This window comes from Channa argus, chromosome 12, assembly GCF_033026475.1.
Source record: "Channa argus isolate prfri chromosome 12, Channa argus male v1.0, whole genome shotgun sequence".
NCBI lineage: Eukaryota > Metazoa > Chordata > Actinopteri > Anabantiformes > Channidae > Channa > Channa argus.
Window position 1 is genome coordinate 1,407,218 of NC_090208.1, and position 26,232 is coordinate 1,433,449.

The following is a 26,232-nucleotide window of genomic DNA, read 5'->3' on the forward strand; positions in this document are numbered from 1 at the left end:
ACAAAAGTGAACATAGTTAATGTTGAAGATTCTGTTGTTACATCAAACTGTGCAGCTGAACTTTATTTGACCAATGAGTGTAGCTCTGTCTCTGCTTATCAACCTCCTTATCTAACCATCACGATGGGTTTATTAAATGAACTTTAACCAGTTGTGATGGTTAGAGTTCAGGTAGATAAGATGAACCTTTGTTCGTCCCACAATGGGGAAACTGTGGACAACACTTAAGGACATTATTGTAGCACAGTTCTTAGAGGCAGTAATCTGGTGTTTGTTCTACTGGGAGAGATCCTGGTTGTAAAGTCTGACAGCAGCAGAGAGGAATCACCTATGATATTGTTCCTTCAGACACTTGAATCAACTGCTCTGTGCCATCAGTGTGTTGTGCACAGGGTGGGAGTTGTTCTCCGTCCTCCTCCTTTGTCCCACCACCTGGACTGGTGACAGTAAGAGGGGCCCCCGAGGACAGAGATGGTCTTAATCAGTTTGTCGAGTGTCTTTCTTTCTGCTGTAGAGATGCTCCTGCAAAGATTTCAAACAAATTTCTTTCACGTTGTCATTACGGCTGTTGTTTGTAGAATTTAGTGGAAAATAATGAGTTTTCCTAAAAAAAATGTAACTTTCTGCTGCAGCCTTAAGTCTCTATCCTGAGTTTTCAAGCCTTTGTCCACCACCTGAAAAAGCCAGAAACATATGGTCAATTTGCCTACAGTGTCCCCTCAGCTCATAATCAAACATACGGTTTCTACCTATTGGCATTTAAAAGCACTTTACACTGCTTCTTATTCACCCATTCAGACTCACAATCTCACACAATCACACACACACACCAGGAGCAACTAAGTTTGGGTTTAGTGTCTTGCTCAAGGACACTTTGACATGTGACCAGAGGAGCCGGGGATGTCTCATATCATTTTACAACATTTGAATATGTTTTTAAATAAATTTACAGATTATGAACTTCATTTAAAATTTGTTATTTATTAGTTTTTTAAAAAAAATTGAAAGCTTTTAAGTTTTAAAAATACTATCAAAACTTGTAATTTAACAGCATAAATGTATTTTTACTATTTTCTTAGTAAAAATAATCAACACATTAAACTTACAATCAAACCAAATCATTTTATAAAATATGCAATAGTTGTTTTATAAATATTGACAATACTTGTGATTGTACCACGAGAAACCGGTTCAGAACAAGACTAAGACAAACTAACCACAGGATCAGAACACGAGGGGAGTTTACTTCACAGAAAACATAATGACAACAGAACTAACGCTGACAACAAGAAGGGAACAGAATTTACCACAATTAATACAACAAAGGCTCAGGGATAAATAAAGCTGGGACATGAAAGAATACAACCTAAATGATCACACAGGAAAAAACAGAAGCAGGTGAACACACGGTCAAAGGAAACTAACAAACGGGAACACACCAAACTAAATAGGACACGGGTACGAAACAAATTGCTAAAAAACAAAATGAACAAACAGGAGACAACTAAGAACCTAATAAACAGAAAACACATCAAACCTCAGTCTGGATTGTAAGACTCAGGTTTTCCAAGAGTTCAGAGTGTAAACTGGAGGTTAGACAATGAGGATCTGGCAGCAAAGTGTGGGGAAGACTGGACCTAAAAAGTGAGGGGAACAGCTGCAAACAATAAGAGATAAAGGTAAAGCTGAGGAAGGGAACTAAGTACAGGAAGTGGGGAGAAGGGGCCACAAAATAAAAGTCCAAGGACAGGAAGTGCACTGGGACCATGACAGTATTTTTACAAGCTTTTGTTAGTAAAACACATCAAGACATTACTTTTACAATCAAAACACATAACTGCAAAAAACACGCAAGACTTTCTTTTTAGAGTTGGGAGGGTTGTGTCAGGATGAGCATCAAATTGCAGATTGAAGCACATTTATTTTCAGAAGTTAAGGTTGAGAAGATTGTTTTATGATCATGATGCTTCACCAAAGCTCACACACGTGCAGATGTCTCCAAAGAACCTGCTCACAGTACTGTTGTAGCTCCAGAGAAGTGCAACAGCTACATATTTAAGAATTAAAATGACTTATAAGATTCAGCTTAGTATCATGGATGTTTATACATTTACCATCCAGTGTCTGATTGTGAATTGTACATCCACAATAATACAGGTTAGAACATTTGCAGCCAATGATTGTGGTTTTGGATATTTTACTTTCTTGTTTTCTGTTTGTTGAAAACTAACTTATTACAGTTAACAATAACATGTATATTAGTTGTAAATGCACAAAATGCCACAAGAAATGGTAGAAATAAATGTTAAGTCTTTCCTTTATTGTAAGCTCGTTACCTATCGGCCCATTTGCCAAACATTTTTTGTCAGTTTTAGTGTGTTTGTTATGTTTAACTTTTCTGTGCCCTCGTGCAATATTTGGTGCTCACACAAACCTGACAGACTGGTTCTCTGTGTCCCCTCTGATCAATGTCCCTGACCTTCATTCTTCAACAGATCATCTACTTTCCCCATTTTCTGGATGTTTCCAGCAGCTTGTCCCATTTCTGCTTCAAAAACAGTTGTTGCTTCCCACAGATCAGATATATGTATGTTTCTTTTCTGAAGCTTCATCAGCAGCCACAGAGCTGCAGTTACTTCAGATGACAAAGGCTGTGCTTCCATTCCAGATGACTGCAGACAGTCCACTAAAGTCAGTTGTGTGGGACAAAGGAAGTTTCTCTTACCGTGTATGAAGATCACAAACTCCACAAACATCTTCATCTTCCTGCTAAAACTGCAACAAATCCTCTTTAAATCAGCTTTTTCCTAAACTAACTGCATGTTCACAATGGGTCTAATCTACTGACACTTAAAGTGAAAACTTCAGTTTAACGTTTAGCACATGGTTAATTTACACAATCATGCCTCAGGTGAACCGGCTTTATACAAACACACTGTAGAGTAGAGGTGACACTGGTTAAATAGACACACACACACACACACACACACACACAAACACTAAGTGTAGCTGTTTGTAAAGCTCCATCAAAAGTCACATTTCACCTTGTTTTTCCACTTCATGACATAAAGCAGCAGCTGATGATTCATACAGGACCATGATCCAGATCAAAAGTGTCATTTAGAACAACAGCTTTTTAACATGATGGAGAACATTTTAAACATGAATAAACACATAGAAGGTCCTAAATCTGGTGGTCTGCCATCTATGCTTTTAACCCAATTCCCTCCTCTGCTTTTCAAAACATTTTTATTCATTTTTCCTTCATTGTCTGATGAGGTTTGAATTATTCTCAACCACTCTCTGCAAATGGGTGTTTTCCCTGCAGCTCTCTTTACTTATTAAACCTGTTTTTAAAAAAGCAGCTCAGATCCATCCACACCCAGTAGCCACAGTCCAATTTCTCAGAATCTTGCCGTGTAAGTAGTGGACTGAAAACTAAAGCCTGAAAGAAATTTCATCTATGAACTGGACCAAGACACACACAGTCCTGGATTATTGACATCACCAGGAGAGAATGTTCCTCTTTAAATGAAATCTTCCAAAAGTCCCAATCCAACCAACAAACTCTTTACTACAAAATGAACAAAGAACAGAGAGATGAGGCTGATATTACTGATTTACTCAAAGAAGCCTTACACGTAAGTGACACTAAGGTTGAGGCTGTAGTTTCAGATCTCCAGGTTTTGTCCCCTGATGAGTCAGCTCCTGAATGCAGTGTGAGGTCGGGGAAGAAGGCTGAGGTGATAGCAGCAGGTCAAATCTGTGAAGAAAGACGCAGAGTCAAAGACTGGCCCAGAGGTGGCTCAGTGTTATTTCAACCAAATCCAGCTCTAGTACATGTCCCTAGTGGTTTAACCAAAATAGTTAAAATCCCAATTCAGAACCTCACTAAGCATGATATCTATCTTACTGAGAGAAAAGTTCTAGGCACAATGGGGGAAGTTGCTGAAGTGAAACCAGTAACCTGCTTTCCAGGTGGTTCAGACTCAGCGTAACATCCCGCAGCAAACACCTTCTCAGCCCAGTTAAGCACTGACAAACAGTTGACAGTGTTCTGTCCCATTTTGAAGAGGACAAGAAAGACATATTAAGAAACATATTGAAAGGTCAATTGTTTTTGCTAAGACGGATTCTGATATTAGCTGCATCCCAAATTTGCAGCTGGAAATCAAATTAAAGGATGAAACACCAGTCCAGATGCCCTACAATGCAATTCCCAAACCTTTGTACAAGGAGGTAAAGGTGTATGAACAGACTCTGCTCAACAATGGCTAGATCAGGACGTCTACCTTACGCTACTTTTCTCCACAGGTCTGCATCAGAAAAAAAGACAAGAGCTTACATCTGTGTGTTGACTTTCGGGGGCTTAACGTTTGCAAAGAGGATGGAAATGGCTGTAGTGAACACTTTCCTCCAGAAGAGGCAGGAAGTCAAGTCAAGTTGTATTGTCAGTTCTTCCACATGTAGAGTACATAAATACAGAGAATTGAAAATGTGTTACTCTCGGATCCATGGTGCGTACAGATAATACTAACAGTGGAGCCTAAAAATCTAGACAACACAGGATGGTGGTGTGTAAAATGACTCTGGTGGTGAGGAAGATGAAGAGGACAAAGACAGAGCAGAGGACGAAGTGGTGAAAGTTGAAAAAGGAAGAATGTTGTGTAGTTTTCAGGGAGGAGCTGAGACAGACTCTGGGTGGTTTGGAGGTGCTTTCAGATGACTGGACCACTACAGCTAATGTGATCAGGGAGACAGGTAGGAGGGTACTCGGTGTGTCATCTGGAAAGAGGAAAGTGGACAAGGAGACTTGGTGGTGGAACGAGGAAGTTCAGGAGTGTATACAGAGAAAGAGCTTAGCTAAGAAGAAGTTTCTGACTAGTTTGTTTACCAAGATCTTGGAGAGTGAGAGGATGCTGAGGACTGGAGGAGAAGTGTACTGGTGCCCATTTTTAAGAACAAGGGAGATGAACAGAGCTGTGGCAACTACAGAGGAATAAAGCTGATGAGTCACACAATGAAGTTGTGGGAAAGAGTAGTGGAAGCTCGGCTAAGGACAGAGGTGAACATTTGTGAGCAGCAATATGGTTTCATGTCTATAAAGAGTCCAACAGATGCAGTATTTGCTTTGAGGATGCTGATGAAGAAGTACAGAGAAGGTCAGAGGGAGTTGCATTGTGTCTTCGTAGATTTAGAGAAAGCGTATTTCAGGGTGCAGAGAGAGGAGCTGTGGTATTGTATGAGGACGTCTGGAGCGGCAGAGAAGTATGTTAGAGTGGTGCAGGACATGTATGAGAGCTGTAAGACAGTGGTGAGGTGCTGTAGGTGTGACAGAGGAGTTCAAGGTGGAGGTGGGTCTGCATCAAGGATCAGCTCTGAGCCCCTTCTTGTTTGCTCTGGTGATGGACAGGCTGACTGATGAGGTTAGACAAGAATCTCCATGGACTATGATGTTTGCAGATGACATTGTGATTTGTAGTGAGAGCAGAGAGCAGATGGAGGAAAATCTAGAGAGGTGGAGGTCTGCTCTGGAAAACAGTAAGACAGAATACATGTGTGTGAATGAGAGGGACCCAGGTGGAACAGTGAGGTTACAGGGAGCAGAGGTGAAGAAGGTGCAGGACTTTAAGTACTTAGGGTCAACGGTTCAGAGCAACGGTGAGTGTGGAAAAGAGGTGAAGAGGCGAGTGCAAGCAGGTTGGAACGGGTGGAGAAAAGTGTCAGGTGTGTTGTGTGATAAAAGAGTATCAGCGAGAATGAAAGGAAAGATGTTAAAGACGGTGGTGAGACCAGAGATGTTGTTCGGCTTAGAGACAGTGGCACTGAAGAAAAGACAGGAGGCAGAGCTGGAGGTAGCAGAGCTTAAGATGTTGAGGTTCTCTTTGGGAGTGACGAGGATGGACAGGATCAGGAATGAGGACATCAGAGGGACAGCTCATGTTAGATGTGTTGGAGATAAAGTCAGAGAGGCCAGATTGAGGTGGTTTGGACATGTTCAGAGGAGAAACTGTGAATATATCGGTAGAAGGATGCTGAGGTTGGAGCTGCCAGGCAGGAGGTCTAGAGGAAGAGCAAAGAGGAGATTTCTGGATGTAGTGAGAGAGGACATGAAGTTAGTTGGTGTGAGAGAAGAGGATGCAGAGGACAGGGTTAGATGGAGGCACATGATTCACTGTGGTGACTCCTGAAAGGAAACAGCCCAAAGGAAAAGAAGAAGCAGATGTTTATCTGAAAATGCTGTGAATACATTTAAAGAAATTATTTCTTCATCTTTTTCACCACCATGTGTTAATACTATGGTGAGTAGCCATCTTACTCCTGTACAAGTTGATTATCTAGTTGAAAATCTGCAGCCTCACTGCGTATGACACTAGATACAGTTGCCCCTCTGAAAAAGAAGCAGTGAATCAGAGGAGCCGACCTCCATGGTACAATTCACAAATGCACAGCTTAAAACAGGCGTCACGAAAATTAGAGAGGAAGTGGTTCCACTAATTTAGAAGAATCCCGGTTAGCCTGGAAAAATAGTTTAAAAGTGTACAAAAAAGCTCTTTGTGATACCAGAACAGCATACACACACACACACACACACACACACACGGGGGGTGAAACAGAAGAAATATATTTTTATTGTTATTATACAGCAGTAGCTATTTAGTGTTTAATTAGAAAATGTGAACAGTTGGTTCTTGATACAAACTCAGAGCTAAAGAATCCTGTGGAAGTGCAGATGTACAGTAAACTACAACTCCCATGATGCAGTTCACTAACCGCTAATAATGTTTCTACAGAGTGTAAAGACAGATTCCTCCACAGCATCAGCAGCTGAGGCTTATGGGTAATGTAGTGTTCAGAGACAGAACATAGTCAACAGTCAGAAACTAGTGGGAACAGAAACTGGTGCCAGGAAAGAAATGATTCTGACATTCAGGAGACCAGAGACAGAAAACTGTTTAAAGAATTCATAAACTGGCGTCTCATCAGAAACAGTCCAGACAGAGCTGCAACAGGAGAACAGAGGTCAAAGGTCACCACTGTTACCTGCACAAACACTCTGACAGGGTGGACACACAGTGAAGGAGGATGCTTCAAATGTATGAGGTTATTTCAGACAGCAAAGGACGGACGAGACACAGGAGGCTCAGTGGTGGCAGCATATGGACAGAGGCTGAATCTACAGCCGGCAGGAAAGTCCATAATGTACCAGAGTACGGTGGCCTGGTAACCTGGTGGACACTGACAGCTGGGATAGGATCCAGCCCCCAAGACCATGAGCAGGATAAGCAGCTACAGAGACTGGATGGTTGTGTACTTTTACTTTAGGAAGTTGTTTACTCCCACTACTTCCTCCTGAACTAAAAAGTATTTGTTTACCTGACAGTACAGACACAGACAACACATTTCACTAGTCTGTTACTCACATCTGTCTTTCTCCATATGTCATACATGAGACAGTGTGGTGACCTGTGCAGGTCGACTCAGACCCCCTTGCAACCCTGAACAGGATCAGGAGTTCAGACAATGGATGGATGTTAGTAGTTGGTGATTTATTGAAAACCTTAACTATTTGTCCATTTTGTAATGAGTGCGTTGAGTTTACTGGAACTATTGAAACATCAGTGATAATGGAAACTTAGAGAAGAGCAGAATAACAGTCAGGTTGAGTTCTGTGTTAAAGACACTGTCCAAACTGTGGTGTCTCTTTATTTTTGTCCTTCACATTTACAGAAATAACACATCTGAGTATAACGTGGTCTAAGAAAACCTTCAGCTGAGACTCTGTCTGGTCGTGTACATGCAGCTCATACAGTTTTATCACTGTGATTAACAACGTCAGTGTTTATTCTGTGTTCAGAATATTAAACTATGATTTCAAATTAACCAAAGCAAACTGTAAGTGTAAGTCATAGAAACATTAGCTTGTTTTGCTGCTGGGAGTTTGCTGATGCCTGCAGAGCCACTTGTTAACAGTCCAATCATTGTTTTATGTATCAGCTGAATCTCCTGATGTTAAAAACATCTGTAGCTGCCACATTGACTGTTCATTGAAGTAACAAACCTAATTATTGAACCAGTATTGTAAAAAATAGTGAGCAGTTCTATCAGATCGGTTTCAGTCACAGAAGAGTTCAGACGTCCACTTTTTAAATGTGTCCACTGAGACCTGCTGGACATTCAAACCCGTCTACTGAACTGTCTCCTGACATTTTCAGCTTTTTAACCCTTTTATACAAACTGCTCTGCACTTTATAGCCAACTGCTAAGCCAATCACAGCTGGGTGCAAAAGTTTGCATCCCCCTGTTTTTATAATTATTCCATCAGCTTCAGGTTTGGGACAGTTTGACAGAGAAAGAGAATGTGAAGGTCTTCCTGTCTTCTGTCTTCAGATTCCTGTTGAGAAACATCAGCATCTGTTTAAATATTCGTTTTTTGGCTTGTTTTTTCATCCCGATTTTTCTATAACAGCCACAGTGAGAAACACGTATACGTGATGTTACCTGGTCTCACTGACGAGGACACGACAGACGGATCAGATGGCTGCTCTGCAACACAAACACACAGACACACAAACAGTGTTACAGGTTACTGTATAGGATCATACGTGCTGCTAATACAAATGTAAAGCTGACATGTCACTGCATGGAAAGTCTACAGTACATGTTACAGTACATGTACGTATGGACCCGTTGTTTCAGAAAAATGCTGATGCAGACTGTATGTACAAAAGTCTACCACCAGCACTGCACATGTATCTTCCTCAGACTTTATTTTTGGGTCCATAGAACATAGTATGATCATTCTATGTACCTGTAATCCTCTTAAACTAGGGTGAACCAGACTCTCTTCATTCTGGATTTCCAATGTAACTATTTTATATTTCGCTTTGTAGTCCAGTTTTCAAACTCTCTTTTTGAAATACTACCCAGAACTTCTATACACAAGCTAGCTGGTGTGTGTGTGTGTGTGTGTGTGTGTGAGAGAGAGAGAGAGAATCATACCAGTCCTCCTTCCAGCCTTCTTCTGATTTCTGACAGACATACAGATAGGTGACAAATTTAAGGAAAAACTGAATTAATCAGCAGATGAATCCAATTGAAACAAGACACAATGATCACTGAACAGTTTTGAGTCTGACAATATCTCAACATACTGTTTTAGTATCCCAACCTTGATGATTTCTCATTTTTTAGTTTAAGACAAAAGATCCAAAGTATTGTTGATGCATACAACAAGTTCACTGAAACTTTAAAGTCAGGCTTTGTATGTCATCACAGATATATACTAATCAATACTAGTCTTGGCTCTGTAGACGTCTTTTGCACTGTGGACCATGTTTCTGTGTAAAAGTCCATTTCACAGACAGACTGTCTCCATCAGGGACTATTCCACACACACCCGTCATGTCAGTAATGGACGTGACCATCTTGCACCTGGTCTTACAGGAGTCAGAGTGACATCTGCTGGCTGTCTGTGAGACCTGCATCAGAGCGGACGTCCTGACAAAGTCCCATTGCATAAAGTTCTGGACACTCTTTTAAAAAGACTGTCAAGCTATTCCTTCATGGCAGTCGGTCACTTGTCTTTCTAACAGAGAGGAACATGTAGCAACAGCTAGAGGACCTGCTGAAGCATTTCAAAAAGATAGTTAAGCTGTGAATCTGACATGAAACATGACTGTGAGGTCAGATTTTCCTCTGTAATGTTAAATGCTCTGTATCAAGTTAAAAGTCTTACAATTTATGTGTTTTACCAAAGTAAAGGTGCTGATGTTATAAAAGTGAGGGTTCAAAACATAATTTATATGGTTGTTTTTTTTTTTACATATTTTGACATGTAACTCTTTATCTCTTGCCTGATGACCTGATGAGATAAAACTCCTGTGGAAATGTGTGTCTGACGAGAGGTTTCTTCAAATTAGAAAGACAATAACATCCAGGAGACTTGTCCAGAGAGAGTTCATCTGGAGAGATTACCATCCACAGTGCCACCTGTCAGCACACCTGGTCCAGCAAGAACAAGACTCAGTCTGCCTGAGACTGTCCACTGTGTAAACTAAGCTTCACTGTTTATGACATGAATATAAAGGGACATCTGACACTGACCTACACAAATGTTGCATTTGGACACTTTACAACCAAAGAACACATCTGAATAAACGTTGTGCAGGTAATATCTGGATGTTCATCTGACTGTTGTTAAGGATGCTGAGGTTGGAGCTGCCAGGCAGGAGGTGTAGAGGAAGACCAAAGAGGAGATTTATGGATGTAGTGAGAGAGGACATGAAGTTAGTTGGTGTGAGAGAAGAGGATGCAGAGGACAGAGTTAGATGGAGGCACATGATTCGCTGTGGAGACTCCTGAAAGGGAACAGCCCAAAGGAAAAGATGAAGACAAAATACATACTAAGATAAGATAAACCTTTACTGGTCCTACAGCGGTGAAAAGTTCATGTTACAGCAGCAGCAAACGTGTAAATGTGTTGCACAAATTTCTGTACAGAATAAAAACTAAAAGTCAATATAAGAAAACTCTAGACATTAAAAAAAAAAACAAATACAATCTACATTACAAATAAGTACAATTTCACAACCATACAGTTCAAATAATTATACTATCATCAAACAGACAATTGGGTTCATGTTATTGCACAGTTTCACAATCAGTAGTATGAATGTATATTATAGTGAGTTTTGTAAAGTCTGACAGCAGCAGGGAGAAAAGACCTACGATATCCCTCCTTCAAACACTTAGGATGTAACAGTCTGTCACTGAAGGAACAGACAAGAATATTTTCTTCTGTTGACCAGTGTTAACTGTCCATGTAATCCATTCTGGTAAACTCTTCCAGGGTTAGGATCTAACAATTAACAGTAACTTTATTTGTACTTATGTAACATTATGAGATCATTGTATCTGAATAAACCCAATAAAACTGATGATCAGAGCTGAGAGACAATACTGAAGCTGAGCCTGGTTGAGCCTAGTGGTAAAAAAACACCTCAAAAGACACTGGATGTTGATATGTCCTAAGGTGTCTCTAATGTGTCAGCCATCCTATTCTAACCCTAAAAAAAACCCCAAAACTTTAGAACCACCTCTTCTTATGATGCACTCCAGTATGACTCCACCACCAACTACAACCTCCATAATAAACAGAGACTACAATTATCACCTTTCTGACAGTTAAGTTGAATTCATGGCAGAGCTGCTGTATTAAATTGTACAGGTGGTCATAATCTTATGCCTGATAGGTGTATAGCACAGGTGTCTGCAGGTGTTTGTGGATCCCAGTGACTTATTTCTTATTTTCTTTGAGTGAAGAGATGAGAAAGAAGGAAGCGTCAGGTCATCAGAGCGTTAGTTACTGCAACTAAACACAGCATGAAAAAACGTTACATATGAAATATGAATTGCACTTCATGTACGGACTCACCGAAGCTTACTCCAGGAACTTTATTTTGAAAGTTGTAACCTGAAGCTTGATGATTTTTCCTCACATAGAGGAGACGTCCTGTTAAAATCGAAAGTAAACGTGTCTTTGTGCGTCAGTGTTTTATCAGGAGGAAGAAAGAGAAAAGTGTCTGTAAAGTGACTTAGTGAAGCCGTTTCTGCATCTTCAGGTCAATAAGCAGCAGATTTAAGGAGAATCTGCGGATGTAGTTTGTACTGAAGATGAAGATGTTGGTGGTGGTTGTGATTCTGCTACAAGGTAAGAAAACGGCTCCAATGTGGGTTAAGACTCTTTTATGTTTCACACACAGCTTCAACACTGGGACTCGGTCCTGTAAAAACTACAAAACAGTGAAAATGATCACGGACATCATGACATTAGCGGACCGTTACATCAGCTCCCGTTTCTCTGCTTCACGTTGGGCGGATCCCGCAGTTTCAACGGGTCAGTGTTGGTCACGTGTTTAACATCTGTTAATAATTAGTCATATTACATGGTGTTTTTTGGGATAATGATTAATTCAAAGTACACAAAGAGTAAAAACGATAATAATTTCTTGAATAATAATTTCGCTTGAATCACGTACCAATATAACTATACAACATTTATGTTGGGGTTACTGTTAAAGACATAATATAAATTAATAATCAGAAGTCAATGAATGTCACTTCAGTGTTAGTTTATTATCAGTTTATTATAACCACGTCTTTTCAGCAGCGGGAGACGTCACTTGCCGCTGCTTTGATCATGTTCTTCCTCTTTCTTCTTCATCTTCATCAACCTTTGGGGCACGTTCCTCCTCTGTAATCCTCAGGCTGTTCTCTCTATTTTCCACCTTATTCCTGCACAAGCTTCCTGTCTTTTACCTTTTGCTGGCATCAATGAAATAATATTCAATTGACATGTAAACACATTTATAACATCTAGATTAATAAATCAATAACTAACTAACAATAACTGTCATTATATAACACACCTGCTCCTAGGTTGTAAACTACAATTCTATCACAATTATGGTCAGGATGGACCCAAGTGAGGAGACTGTGCAAGTGAATGAACTTGAACAAAAAACAGCCTGATGGGAAAATAATCGATAGATTAATCAACAGAAAAAATATCCATTAGGTGCAACATATCTAGACATCAAATACCATGAAGGCTGAATAATTTATTGAAACTTGGTAGGTGGTTATGATTTTACACATGTACAAAAAGAATATAAAGCAATGACAATGTCAGAAACATCAGGATACAGTAAGTGCAAAGGAAGTTATACATATGACGAGAGGATGATCTGTAATAACCTCTACACAGAATCACAACAGCTTATAGTAGTACAGCCCTCAAAAGGAAAAGTATAACAAATGACTTTATATTATAGTGATATATTTGAAGTTGTGTGTGGTCCTTTACCTCCTGTCGTCTGACACATATGAAAAAACAGCAGATCAATACAATGCTAAACTATATACAGTATTTGCACAGTGTTAACAGTTGGGGACGTTGAAAACTGTTTATGTTTTTATTGTTATTAGTTTTTTATTAGTTCCAAAAATCGTTGCTTGCTATTGCAGTTGAATTCCTACAGGTAGGGAGGACTCCAAATTAATGGTGTCCCATTGTCACGGGGACAGTAAAACTTGTACCTGGTGGACAAAGTTTTGGGACCTGGGACAATTTAGGACAAGAAAGAAAATGAGCTTATTGTGAGCTTTTAGTTGTTAAAGATGAACTAGAGCACGAAGAAATAAATCTTTGTGTTCTGACATCATTGGATATCAATTCTTCAAGACACCACTGAGATTAGTGAATAAGAAAATACACTTGTGCAGAAGCTTCTTCTCTCTCAGTCTGAGTGAGGACGGAGCTCAGCCAAGTGTCTCTGTCTGCAGCAGAGAGGGACACAGCTCAGGTGAAGTCAAAGTTCCTCCTTAACTCGAGCAGACATCAGTGCTTGTTCCACAAATTAACAATCTATAAGAGGAAATGATGCAGACTCTGGTTAAACGATCAGAAACGTGGAGAAAAGTGATCATTTCAGCTGTGCTCACAGTTCCCATCCACCCACATATCTTCACAGGGTTTCTGTGGGGCATTAAAAATAATAATAATACTTGTAATAATACTTAATAAGCTCTGGTTCTCTCATGATTTGATCTGTACATTAGCGTAGACATTCAGAACTCAACACGTGGAACCATTGTCTACAGCCGTACAATGCAGAATTATCAGGCAACCAGATGTATTTAGTGAGTTTTCAGACCCGTCTAGCAACTCTGTTTTTTATTAAAGCGACTAGCGACTTTTTCTGGTGTTACTGGAGACTTTTGGAGACTCTGACGTGAAAGCATGTATCATTCTTATTCTCCTAAACATGATGATATGACAGTGGATGCTGTCACAGGCCCCTCTCAGGTGTCTCCACACTCCTCATGCAGCTGCTGTCTGATTCTGATGTAAATGTAAAAATGTCTTTTCGAAAATAAATAACTCTTGGATCACTTTGGCTGAGTAAAGGAGGACGGTTGGAATTGTGACATTAAAAATCAACAATCAACAGAAGAAAGTTAATTTGTAGTACTAAACATATTTAGGGTGGATTTTACTCACTGTCTGTTTCTCCCACATGTTATTCTTCTCTCTCACAGCCCAATACAATTACATGCAATTGAGCAATCATGTGACTAAAGTGATTAAACACTTTAGTGACTTCTAGAAGCCAATAGCTACTTTCCTTACTGAGGATTTGCAACTCTGAGTTGCACGCAGGCTGGTTGGAGCAGGAGGAGGAAAACTTAAACCGGCTCAAACCAACTCATACTCATCCATCGAAGGTGTTTCACAGTTGTTTCCAGATTCAAAAATAGCCAAATCTTTCATCTGTGGAAAGGACAAAACTAGCGTTAAAGTTTGCACTTGTCCCACACTTCAGAAGTTTCATTCCGCGCCTTCTGCCCCATCTCATGGGCAAGATATGATAAGATGAGATGAGGCCCAGATACTAGTCTGTAACCATTAGAGCCTGTGGAGGGTTTTCAAAGTGCCCCTCACAAAGGAACTACTGGCTTTGTAGCCTCAGCTAGGACCAGATTCAGGATCTACCTTGATGAAAGCGACGGTAAAGACAGGGTGTGATGCATGGACTAAAAAGAAAAGCTTTGGATGATGAGCTGGGAGAACAGAAAAAGAACAAGGAGGTGTTGATGGGGGTGTGTGACAGCCTTCAGAAGGATGCTGATCAACTAGATGAGCCGGCTGAAAAAAAATCCAGCACACTCATCGCTCAAATGATTAGAAAATTTAATATTCTAAGGAAAAGATACAGGGACAAATGCATGAACAGAAAAATGTCAAGTCAGAATTGGAATCAAGTTTGTGAACTAAGACACATAAAATCCATGAGTGTGCTGGATCTTGCATGTTCCCCTGGGGAACATCAGAGGTTCAGAGGTTCCTGATATGTTTTCACTAGTTTCAAGAAAGAACTGTCTGCTGGAAAGACAAGAGAAAACCAGGTAAAACAGTTCCAGACAGTCCAACGTGTCCCCTCAGTCTATTTAAAAGAAGCTGATGGTCGACTGTATCTAAAGCAGCACTTAAGTCCAGCAGTAATAAAACTGAAGGTTTATTGTTATCTAGGTTAAACATGATGTCATTAACTACTTTGACTAGGACTGTCTCTGTACTGTGATGAGGACAGAAACCAGACTGAGACATTTCTAACTTGTTGATTGTGTTAAGAAAATTGCTAGTTGTGTAAAAACTAGTTTCTCTAAACTTTTTCTTCAAAATGGGACATTGGAAATAGGTCTGTAGCTACTGGGTGTGGATGGATCTGAGCTGCTTTTTTAAAACAGCTTCAACAAGTGCACTTTTAAGAGCTGCAGGGAAAAGTTGGTAGCAATAGTTAAAACCTCATCAGACATTTTTAAAAAGGAGGTGGGAATTGGGTGAAGAGCACAGGTGGAAGACTTCAGTTTAGATAAAACCTTCCTGAGTGTTTCAGCATCAAGCAGAACAAAACTGTCCAGTGTGTGTTCACATTGTCCACATGTCTCTGTAATGGGACTGTGTGCTTCTTTTGGAAGCCGTCTGCAAAGTCCTCAGATTTAAGACCATCTGTGGTTCATACGGTTTTTGATTGGGCTGAAAATGTTCTCAGTTGTTTAAAAAGCAAAAAAACACCAACATAGAAATATTTCTGTGACCACAAACACACAATGATGCACAGGACTCACACAAGCTTGGAAAATGTGGAGTATGTCTGAAAACTCCCATCTATGGCATCATTATTGTAGCCCACTGTGAGCTGTGACCCACCGTGACTTACAAAGAGCCAATTGTGAGGTTTTCCAGCACTTTTAGCTAAAAACACAAAGAATTAAAGACATTTACATTCAGTTTTTGAGTGAATACATTTGTACATTATTTTACATGTACACACATATTAAATGTGGATATTTACAAATGTATGTACAGACACACAGACAGACTGAAATACAAATCCCAGCACAGTCACACAGACTGACACACATGTGGACAAATAATGAAGCTGCTATATTAACTTATGTCTTTGACGTTTTTACTTTGAAAACTGGTTTCTGACTCACCTGAGGACGGACGAGTAATGAGACATGAAATAAGGCTGCTGAGATGGACCCTCTCTGTCTGTGTGTCCTCACAGTTTCCCAGCATGTCTCAGCTGTGGACATGTATGAGGGGGACCAGTTTGTCCTGCTGCCCTGTGAGTTTCACACTTTTGACGTGAACAATCCCACAGTGATGTGGAGCCGCTCTGATCTCAGTCCTTCAACCGTCCACCAGCGTCAGCAGGAAGGTGATGAACTTAAAAACCAGAACCAGCTTTACAGCGGCCGAACATCGATGATGCCTGATGCTCTGGAAACTGGAGACCTCAGTCTGAATCTGACAGAACTGCAACTGTCTGACAGTGGAACCTACACCTGCTCTGTCAGATCAGTTACAATGGGAGAACGGCGACTGACAAATGTACAGCTGCAGGTCAAAGGTCAGTGACAGGTCAGAGGTCAGTGCTGTAGATACAGGTCAGAGGTCAGAGGTCATGTTGTTGTTCATGTTCTTCACAGAACGATTTCCATCCTGGGCCAAAGTTCTCCTGGTTCTCCTGGTTCTTCTTCTGATTGTTGCTGGGGGTCTTTTAGTACATTTCCGTCACTATTTCATGTCAGGTATGTCTCTACTACTACATTACCCATAATGCTGATGGTTCACATCTTTACTCTTGTTGCTCCTTGACTGTTGAGACAGACTGAGAGTGAGGAACAAATCAGAACCAAACTGAGAATCAGTCACAATAAGTAGTTCCTGAGTGTCTTCATGGGACAGTGAGGTCCTGTTACCATCAGAGCTGCTGCTGCTGTCTGTCCACATGATGCTGTGCTTTGTTGTCCTCTCAGTCTACAAGGTGGAGGTGGATTCAGGGGTGGAGTCTGTCCAGCTGCCCTGCAAAACCACAGTTTGTCTGCCTGAAGACGTCAAAGTGGAGTGGAAGAATGATAGAGATAATAAGGTCCATGTGTATCAGAACGGCTCTGACCAGCTTGCAGAACAGTACTATTATTACAAAGGTCGAACAGAGATGAAGAGAAACCTGCTGAAAACTGGAGACCTCAGTCTGACCCTGAAATACCCCACAGACAGAGACAAAGGAGCCTGCAGCTGCACTGTCTACAGCAGGGAGGGAAACATCCTGATGAAAAAAGATGTGAAGCTCCAGGTCAAAGGTCAGTTTAAAGTCTTTAACAACAGTTAGCTTAGCATAGACTTTACATTTACATTTACATTTAGTCATTTAGCAGACGCTTTTATCCAAAGCAACTTACAAGTGAGGTACAAGGCAGCAAAACTCTAAGTCAAGGAGAAAACATCAAAGCAAAGTCCTGTCAGAAAAGTGTTCACAGTTCACGAGATACAAGTGCAAGAGAGCAGAAAGTTTTTTTTTTTTTTTTTTTTTTTTTTTTAAAGATTTAAGTGCATAGGACGATGTGGAAGAGTTCAGTTTTCAACAGTTTTTTGAATATTGGCAGAGAGTCAGCTGAGCGTGCAGAGTTTGGTAGCTCGTTCCACCATCGTAGGATCATTGCGCTAAACAGTTTTGCTTGGTGTCTTCTATGCGGTGCTGGGACCACCAGACGTCGTTCGTTGGCAGACCGCAGCGGGCGAGAAGGATTGTAGACTTGAATGAGTGAGTTGAGGTAAGCGGGAGCTGTTGAGTTAATCACCCTGTGAGCAAGAGACAGAGCTTTGAACCTGATGCGAGCAGCAACAGGAAGCCAGTGTAGAGATCTAAAAAGTGGTGTGACATGGGTCTTTTTTGGCTGATTAAAAATTAGGCGAGCTGCCGCATTTTGGATCATCTGCAAGGGTTTGATTGTGGATATCGGTAACACCATCAACAAAGCGTTGCAGTAATCAAGACGAGATGTGACCAGCGCCTGTACAATGAGTTGGGTTGTATATTCCGTGATGTAGGGTCTGATCTTCCTGATGTTGTAGAGAGCAAATCTGCTGCCCTAGAGACTGAGGAGATGTGGTCCTTAAAGCTCAGTTGGTCGTCGATGATGACCCCCAGATTTTTGGCCGAATTAGTGGGGACAATCACTGTAGATCCAATGTTGATGCTGATGTTGTGTTGCATCAAAGGTCTGGCTGGGAAGACAAGGACTTCGGTCTTAGAGAGGTTGAGTTGAAGGTGTCTCTCACTCATCCAGGCTGAGATGTCTGAGAGACAGGCAGAAATGCGCGATGAGACGGTGGAGTCGTCCGGTGGAAAGGACAGGAAGAGCTGTGTGTCATCAGCGTAGCAGTGATAGGAAAGACCATGTGAGTGAATGATGGCACCTAGGGATGAAGTATAGATAGAAAAGAGGAGAGGACCAAGAACTGAGCCCTGCGGCACACCGGTAGAGAGGCTATGAGAGTGAGAAAGATGCCCCCGCCAGGATACCTTGAAGCTTCGTCCCAATAGGTAAGAACGAAGCCAGTCTAGACCTGATCCAGAGATGCCCAAGTCAGAGAGTGTGGACAAGAGTATCTGATGGTTCATAGTGTCAAAGGCTGATGATAGATCAAGTAGAATTAAGACAGATGATTGACCTGTGGCTTTTGCAGCTCGAAGATATTCCACAACAGTCAGGAGTGTTGTTTCTGTGGAGTGACCCCTCTTGAAGCCAGACTGGTTGACATCGAGGAGGTTATTCTTGGAAATGAAGTCTGAGAGTTGGTTGAAGACTGCTCGTTCCATAGTCTTGGCCAGAAAAGGGAGGAGGGAGACAAGTCTGTAGTTCTCCACTACAGAGGGATCAAGAGAAGGCTTCTTGAGCAGTGGGGTAATCAAGGCCTGCTTGAAAGAGGTTGGATTTGCGCCACTTCCTCTCAGCACTCCTGAGGGTGCTGCGTTGTTCACGGATCCCGTCAGTGAGCCACGGATTAGAAGGTGAGAGACGGGCGGGTCTCGAAGACATAGGACAGAGACAATCCAGACATGATGAAAGTGTATTGCAAAGGCTGTCTGTGGCTGCATCTGCATCGTGGAATGGAGAGGTCCTGTGTTGGGGGCAGAGTTGCGGAGACCAGCGAGGAGAATCGATCCAGGTTGAGAAACCTGAGGTTGCGCCGGAATGTTACAAGTGTGGGGGAAGATTGCGAAGATCTCGGGATAAGGACTGTGAGTTGAATGAAGAAATGATCCGATACATGCAGAGGAGTGACCAAGATGTTGTCTGTGGTGCAGTTCCGGGTGAGGATGAGGTCGAGGTTGTTGCCAGCTTTGTGGGTCGGAGGAGTTTAGACCAGACTCAGGTCAAATGTGTTTAGAAGAGCAAACACATCAGCCGCCTGTGGTTTGTCCGGGTGAATGTTCAGGTCTCCCATGATGATGAGAGGAGTGCCATCTTGAGGGAAGTGGGACAGCAACATGTCCAGTTCATCGCAGAAGTTCCCCAGCTGCCCGGTGTTCGATATATCACAATCACCATGACTGCAATTGGTGCTGTGATCCTAACAGCATGATATTCCAGAGAAGACAGATTGCTGAGTGGTTCTGTCGAGGAAAACTTCCAGGTGTCATTGATGAGGAGTCCAGTCCCACCCCCCCGGCCTGATGAGCGAGGAGTGTGAGAGAATGAAAAATTGGTGGAGAGTGCAGCTGGGGTGGCTGTGTTCTGTGGCATGATCCAGGTTTCTGTAAGTGCAAGCAGGTGAACAGCTGAGTGTGTAGCAAAAGCTGGAATGAAGTCGGCCTTGTTCACTGCAGACTGGCAGTTCCACAGGGCAAGAGAAAAAGAGGCTGGTGGCAAAGTGGTCTGGATGAGAGTGCGCAGGTGAGAAACATGATGTCCCCTAGTAGGACGCCATGTCCTGCGTCTGCGGAGGAGAACAGGGATCTGCTGAAAACACATAGTAAAACAAAGAAAAGGCTTTTCGGAGTAGAAAGGGTTAATGTGAAGCAAAGTAGAGGAACAGAAGTAGAAGAAGTTTGAAATAAACTACCTAGTGTCCTCGCTCGGTGGACTCGCGCAGGTAGACTCGCGCAGGTAGACTCGCTTTTCTTTACACCGTCGGTCTTCACACAAAGAGGCTGAACACAAGGGCTCCAGCCCAACAGGTGCCATAATATGGTCTTAATTGGCTATAGCCGAAACTGCCCCCTTCGTTGAAACCAACCTACCTCTTGTGCCTTTGTTAGGTCAAAGGTGTGAACGCTTGGTGATCACTAAGCTGAAACTACCACCAACAACAGACCAAATATCCACTTCACCAGAAGAGCAAAACTTTCTACCTACAGTTCTTAACTCTATTAAAAACAGACTAAATCAGCAGACTCAAGAAAAAATGACAGAAACTCAGCTTCCTCTGAAACCAACAAACAAATTTCAAACAGTACTTACTAGTTGAGTATATCTCCTGTCCTAGCTTGGTGCTTGTCCTTTATACTAAGAGAAACTGCAGTATTACTGTTAGTATGTTTCTATGAATGTATTTCACTTTATTTCATGACTCTAACAGTGAATTGTCCTGGAACCAAACTATCATTTCAGTGTAATGTGAATATTTGTGAATATTTATCAGAGAGAAACTTTGAACTGAGCTCCACCAGAAGTAGATCAGGTCCAGGTAACAACAGGTCCTTGATCATGTGAAGCTGCAGACAGAACTTGACACAAGTGTTGGGATGAATTAGATTGTTGGTCTAATTGGAGACAAAGGTGGAAAAGGTGAGTTTGCTCTGGCTGGATGTATTTGACATTTTGTGTCTCTCTACCTTATTTCAGTGACAATGAAAATGTCCATCAGCACATGAGAGCAGAAAACAAGAAGCTGGGATTAGTTTCAAAAGCTGAAATTGTGTTTAGGTGGACAGATAAGACATGGAGCTGTCCTCTAATGTCTCCACAGACATTGTTCTGTCCTCACTGACACTGAGAATGTTGCTGAGATCAGGCAATGAAATCAACTGATTCAACAGAACAAAGTCCAGAGTTTGGTTTTTAAAAAGAGGACAATAGTTAGTGGACACTGCTGACTAGCCTTGTCTCCTTCAATGTGGACAATTATGGACCCCCCACCTTCCACAGCACCTGTCCACATTAAGATGGAGCAGACTTCTACTACTAACAAATCTATTCAAACCAGTTCCACACTGGAGCTTGAACTGCAACAATACAGGAAATAAAAACAGCTGCACATCAACATCTATTTCTGTTCTTTCCTGGATCAGAAACACATTTCATATCACAGTCCACAACAAACTAAGTCCAGTCACCAAATGATGATCAATGATCAGATAACTGACCATGGATGGATTCTGAGACAATGGACAAGGTCCTCAAGTCCTTCTTCATATAGGAGTCAGACCCACACTGTATGTGAACAAAGACTCTTTGTGCTTGTTCTCTTGTCATTTTGGTTCTTATCAGACTCCTTATGTCCTTTGTGGCTGTTTGATGTCTATTTTTACACCTTTAGCATCTTTTTGTGCTCGTTGAATAGATTTGAGTGATATTAACAGACACTTCATCCAGAGGCTTAGGTCCAGATCTGCTTTTGAAGCTCTGAGCCTGAGAGGCCCAGTCACTAATCTGTCCATGTCTAGAAGGACTTAGAGTAAGTAAGTAAAATGTATTTGTACAGCACCTTTCACAGAGAAGAGCTCACAAAGTGCTTCACATGAAAACAATAAATCCATTGGACATAAAATAAGAACAGAAAAAAATAGAACACATCAAATATTGAGAACAAAGACAAATGTACAACATCAGTCAAAGTAGCTGATTATCTACAGTTTCTCGTTCAACTTATGGTCAGAGTTGGGAAAAGTCTGTTTTGAGAATTTTATTAAAAATATCTAATGAAGCAGCAGATCTTAACTCTTGTGGAAGAACATTCCACAATCTTGGTGCAACAGTAGCTAAAGCCTGGTCCCCCTTGGTTTTAAGTGTGAGGCCCAGCCAACAGATTCTGCCAGGAGCTTGAAGCAAGTCACAGGTACTCAGGTGTCTGACTGTGAAGGGTCTATATGTAACAACCAGAACCTTAAAGTTCTAAAACTGACAGGAGCCAATGTGAGGAAGCAAAAATCGGGGTGATGTGACAATGTTTGTGTGGTTTTGTCAGCAGCCTGTCAGCAGCGTTCTGCACCAGCTAGAGACTCTATTGATGTTTTACTGAGACACGTGAAAAGACAATTAGAATAATCAAGACGTGATGATACAAAAGCATGAAGAATCATTTCAAGTTCAGAGCTTGACACAATAGACCTAAGTTTGACAATGTGTTTTAGGGGAAACACCTTAGAGACAGTACTATTAGGGGCCACAATGAGAACTTCAGTTTCAGCTGTGTTTAACTGTAAGAAGTTATTGGCCAACCAGGCTTTAACTGCTGACAGACAATTATACAGCAAAGTGAGATTGTCAGTTTTGTTAAGGTTGAAATAATAATATAGCTGGAGATCATCTGCATACATGGGATGTGATACAACTTTAACCTTGCTGATGATGACATGAAAGAACCAATAGCTACAGAACAGGATCTACCTGAGAGGTATGAAGTGAACCAGTCAAGTGCAATACCTGAGATGTCCACATGGCTGCTAAGCCTGTCTAATAAAATACTGTGGTCAATAGTGTCAAAGGCTGCACTAAGATCAAGCAGGACCAGGTCAGAGCATTAACCACTGTCAGAAGACATCAGGGTGTCATTGGATACTTTGAGGACAGCAGGTTCAGTACAGTGTTTCTGATGGTAACCAGGAGGAAACAGCCAGAGACAAGAGAACAATTACCAATATGCAGTAGAGCAGGGACGATGCACCATAAGACATTTTACAAAAAAAGTGTGGGTAAAATATCAAGTGGGCTGGAAGAGATCTTCAGGCTGCTCACCAATTCAGTTAGTTAGTGCAAAGACATCAGCTGCTGTTTAGAAACAGTTAGAAATCTAGAAACCAGGCTGGTTAGTATAGTATCGAAAACAATTTTAGGATTCTGCTTATTAGAGACAATAAGATCAGCAAAACAAGAGACCCCAGCAGCTTCAACCATGGAGGTAAGTTCGGTTAAAAGATCTTTGTAATAGATGCAGTGGACCTGGAGCTTAGTGGATTTCCACAGACGCTCTATCCATCGAACATTTACTTCTGAAACTGGGAATGTCATCGTTCATCCAAGGATTGGAAATAGCAGTGGAAACAGTGCATTTTTTCAAAGGAGCAATGTCGTCGAGTTGAAGGATCCAAGTGGGGAATGAACATGACTCTCATCATCACAGGGCCACACAGTAGTTATTAAAAACAGAAGAAAGCTTTTCAGCAGAGACCTCATTTAACATAGTGAACATATAACACACGTACCAGCTACAACCACGATCGCTCACAGTCAGTTTGGAGTCCAAAAGTAAAAAACCAGGTCCAGGGTGTTACCCTTAATGTGTGTAGGGCCACAGACCTGCTGACAGAAGTTAAAGGCTTCAGAAAAGCTTCAAAAATGACCAGCAAAGCTCTTAGTGATGTCATTTACAGGCACATTAAAGTCACCAATCAAATGTAATTATAGAGGCTAAGAAGTCACTGAATTCAGAGACAAACTGTCCATTAGCACCAGAAGAAGGTCAATTAAAACACAGTAAAATGGGTTTAAGTTCAAACGCAGTCAAAGTTCCTGAGCTCACCCTCCGTGAGGAAATACCGTCCTTGTGGAGCCCTGCATGTCTCCCTCCACAGCCTGTAATCCTAGGGGTTCAGGTGACAGATCATCCAGGTGGGCACAGTTCAAAGCATTTTCAGAAGAATTTATTAATATTTGATGTTTGGAGATGGAGGATGGAGTTGCTATGGTAACAGCTTTTAGCTGCTGTTGTTGATCAGTGAAATGTTTATGACACAGCTCGTCATCAGTCTGTTCAGTCTGATCCAGATCAGCTGGAAAAACAATGATCAGTCTGAGAGTCTGAAAGCATCAATATTTCCTGATCATCTGATGATTTCTTGAATCATCAGGTCAATATCATGGCAGTTATTGGACATCAAGTCCTGCTCTTTGGACTTATCAGTTCTCTACAGTCCACAGAGATCAGACATGAAAACATCACATTCATCACAGATATTGATCCTCCACAACATTTCAGATTCACTGGGGATCAATCAAAATAGGAAGTGACCAAAGAAGAAGACAGGACCTCATTTCCAAGTAACAACACAAACTGATATCAATAAGTTGATTGATGAGCAATCAGAGTGTGACAGTATTGATCAGGAAGAAGCTGAAAGCAGAAAGAAAAGCAGCTTTAATAGTTTGTATCAGTGAAAATCTTCCAGTTGTGTTGAAGAATGTGAAGAAAACACAGCTGATAGTAAGTTCTTGTTGCTCCAGAAGAAAAACAGAAAAGAAAAGTTGATGAAAGTCCAGTTGAAGTTTGGAGAAGAAGTGAAAGAGAAGAAATCCCCAGACAACTTTACAAGTTCTTTCACCATCACATGAGGGAATTTCTCTTCTTCCACTTCCTGTACTGACTCTGATCCTCATCTGTTGATCCATCACTGGATCAATGATTGGCTCCATCTTTGCACAGAGACACAGTCACAGATGATTGTGTGAGATAAGACATTACTGTGAAGCAGCACATGGACAAAACATCCCAACAGCATCAAGACTCAAAATCTGCTTTTAGTTTCTAGATTTATGTCCCCTTTTACCTTCTGCTCTGATCTGGTTCTGTTCCTCAGCTTTCTCTACAACTGTGTCCTCTAAACTGCTGCTGCTGTCTGTCCAGCTGATTTTGTGCTTTGTTGTCCTCACAGATTGTCAGGTGGAGGTGGAGGAGGGAGAGGAGTCTGTCCAGCTGCCCTTCAGGACCATTGGTGACCTGCCTGAGAAGCCTAACTTGAAGTGGGAAAAAAAAGACGTCACAGGATGGGTGATGATGCATGAGATTGTGAACGGTTCTGACCAGCCTGGCAGTCAACAGGAAAATTATAGAGACCGTACAGAGATAAAGAAAGACCTGCTGAAGACTGGAGACCTCAGTCTGACCCTGAAACACCCCACACTCAGAGACACAGGCACATACAGATGTGCCTGTAAATGTTTGTCCCTGCTGAGAAGTAAAACTGTGCTGCTGAAAGTCAAAGGTCAGTTTCCTCTGGTTATCTGTCTCTGGTTATCTGTCTCTGGTTGTCTGTGTGACGTTCTAGATGTTAATATGTTTTCTGGTCTAATGTATGTGTGAATGAAATGTTTTCAGTAGGTTCTGCTGCTGAAATAACTGCCTACAGAAGAGTGAACATATATTTATGGGAGGAAGTGAAAGCTGTTATTCTGAAGAGCATTTCTAGTAGTTTCAAAGTGTTTTTGTTGAGTAACATTCTGTCTCTGTCTGACTGTCTTCTGTCTCCTCTGCAGAGAGAACTCAGGACAAAGATGAGACAGTGGACATCAGGAACAGAAGCAGCTCCACTGATCCAACTCCTCTGATGGCTGATAAATCAGTTTGATCAGTGTGTTGATCAATCTTTGATTATTGATCTGATCTGACTTTGGATTAGAGACAACACGGAAGTGATGGAGCTGATGGATGAAGACAGGAGGACAAATTGATCACTATTGATCAGTGTTGATCAGTGATGTAACATGTAGTTTTTTAGGGACTTCTGATTTAGATCCTCTGAACTCGGACAGACGTCTCACTCGGGAGGAAACTCTCAACACTTTGAATTTTGTTTTGTAACAGTTTTTAATCAGTTGATTCAACACATTTTCTAAAACATTTACTAAAATCAGCAGCTCACTGTCTCTTGTGTATTTGTCCTGAAAAAGACGTCTGGCCCTCTCTACATTCACCTCCTTCATCATCAAGAGCATCACTCTGACCACAATCACATGTCCAAACTATTTTCCACAGGAATCATTTTGCTGTGTTGGGCTCTAATTGTGATTTCTATAATCAGAGTAGCTACAGTCTCCAAATGATCCAATAACTGACACAACAACAATAATCAGTAAGGTAACTGTTATTTACTGATGTTCACTTTTCTTTGATTTAAATTGGATTTATTGTGTTCACTTCTATTTTTATAACTACAAGTTATTTTGGAGGTTGTGAGGTCAGAATTCAGACTGGAAAGTTCTTCTGCACGAATCAGATTTTCTTTCTTACAATATTCACACCTTTACAGTTGCAGTGTGAGTCCATGTCCCTGGTGTTTCAGAGGCAGACAAAGTCCTACATGGCTCAGAAGC

The 26,232-nt window shown here is 41.4% G+C and overlaps 1 protein-coding gene across 1 annotated transcript; it reads left to right on the forward strand.

Annotated features, from left to right (window-relative positions):
- The first annotated feature begins 11,028 nt into the window (after positions 1-11,028).
- Positions 11,029-25,775, forward strand: LOC137136956 (butyrophilin-like protein 2). Its single transcript, XM_067522772.1, has 6 exons — positions 11,029-11,713; positions 16,140-16,484; positions 16,564-16,665; positions 16,894-17,220; positions 24,795-25,124; positions 25,396-25,775. The coding sequence occupies exons 1-6, from the start codon at positions 11,677-11,679 to the stop codon at positions 25,485-25,487; spliced, it is 1,233 nt and encodes a 410-aa protein (XP_067378873.1). The 5' UTR covers positions 11,029-11,676; the 3' UTR covers positions 25,488-25,775.
- Positions 25,776-26,232: the final 457 nt, after the last annotated feature.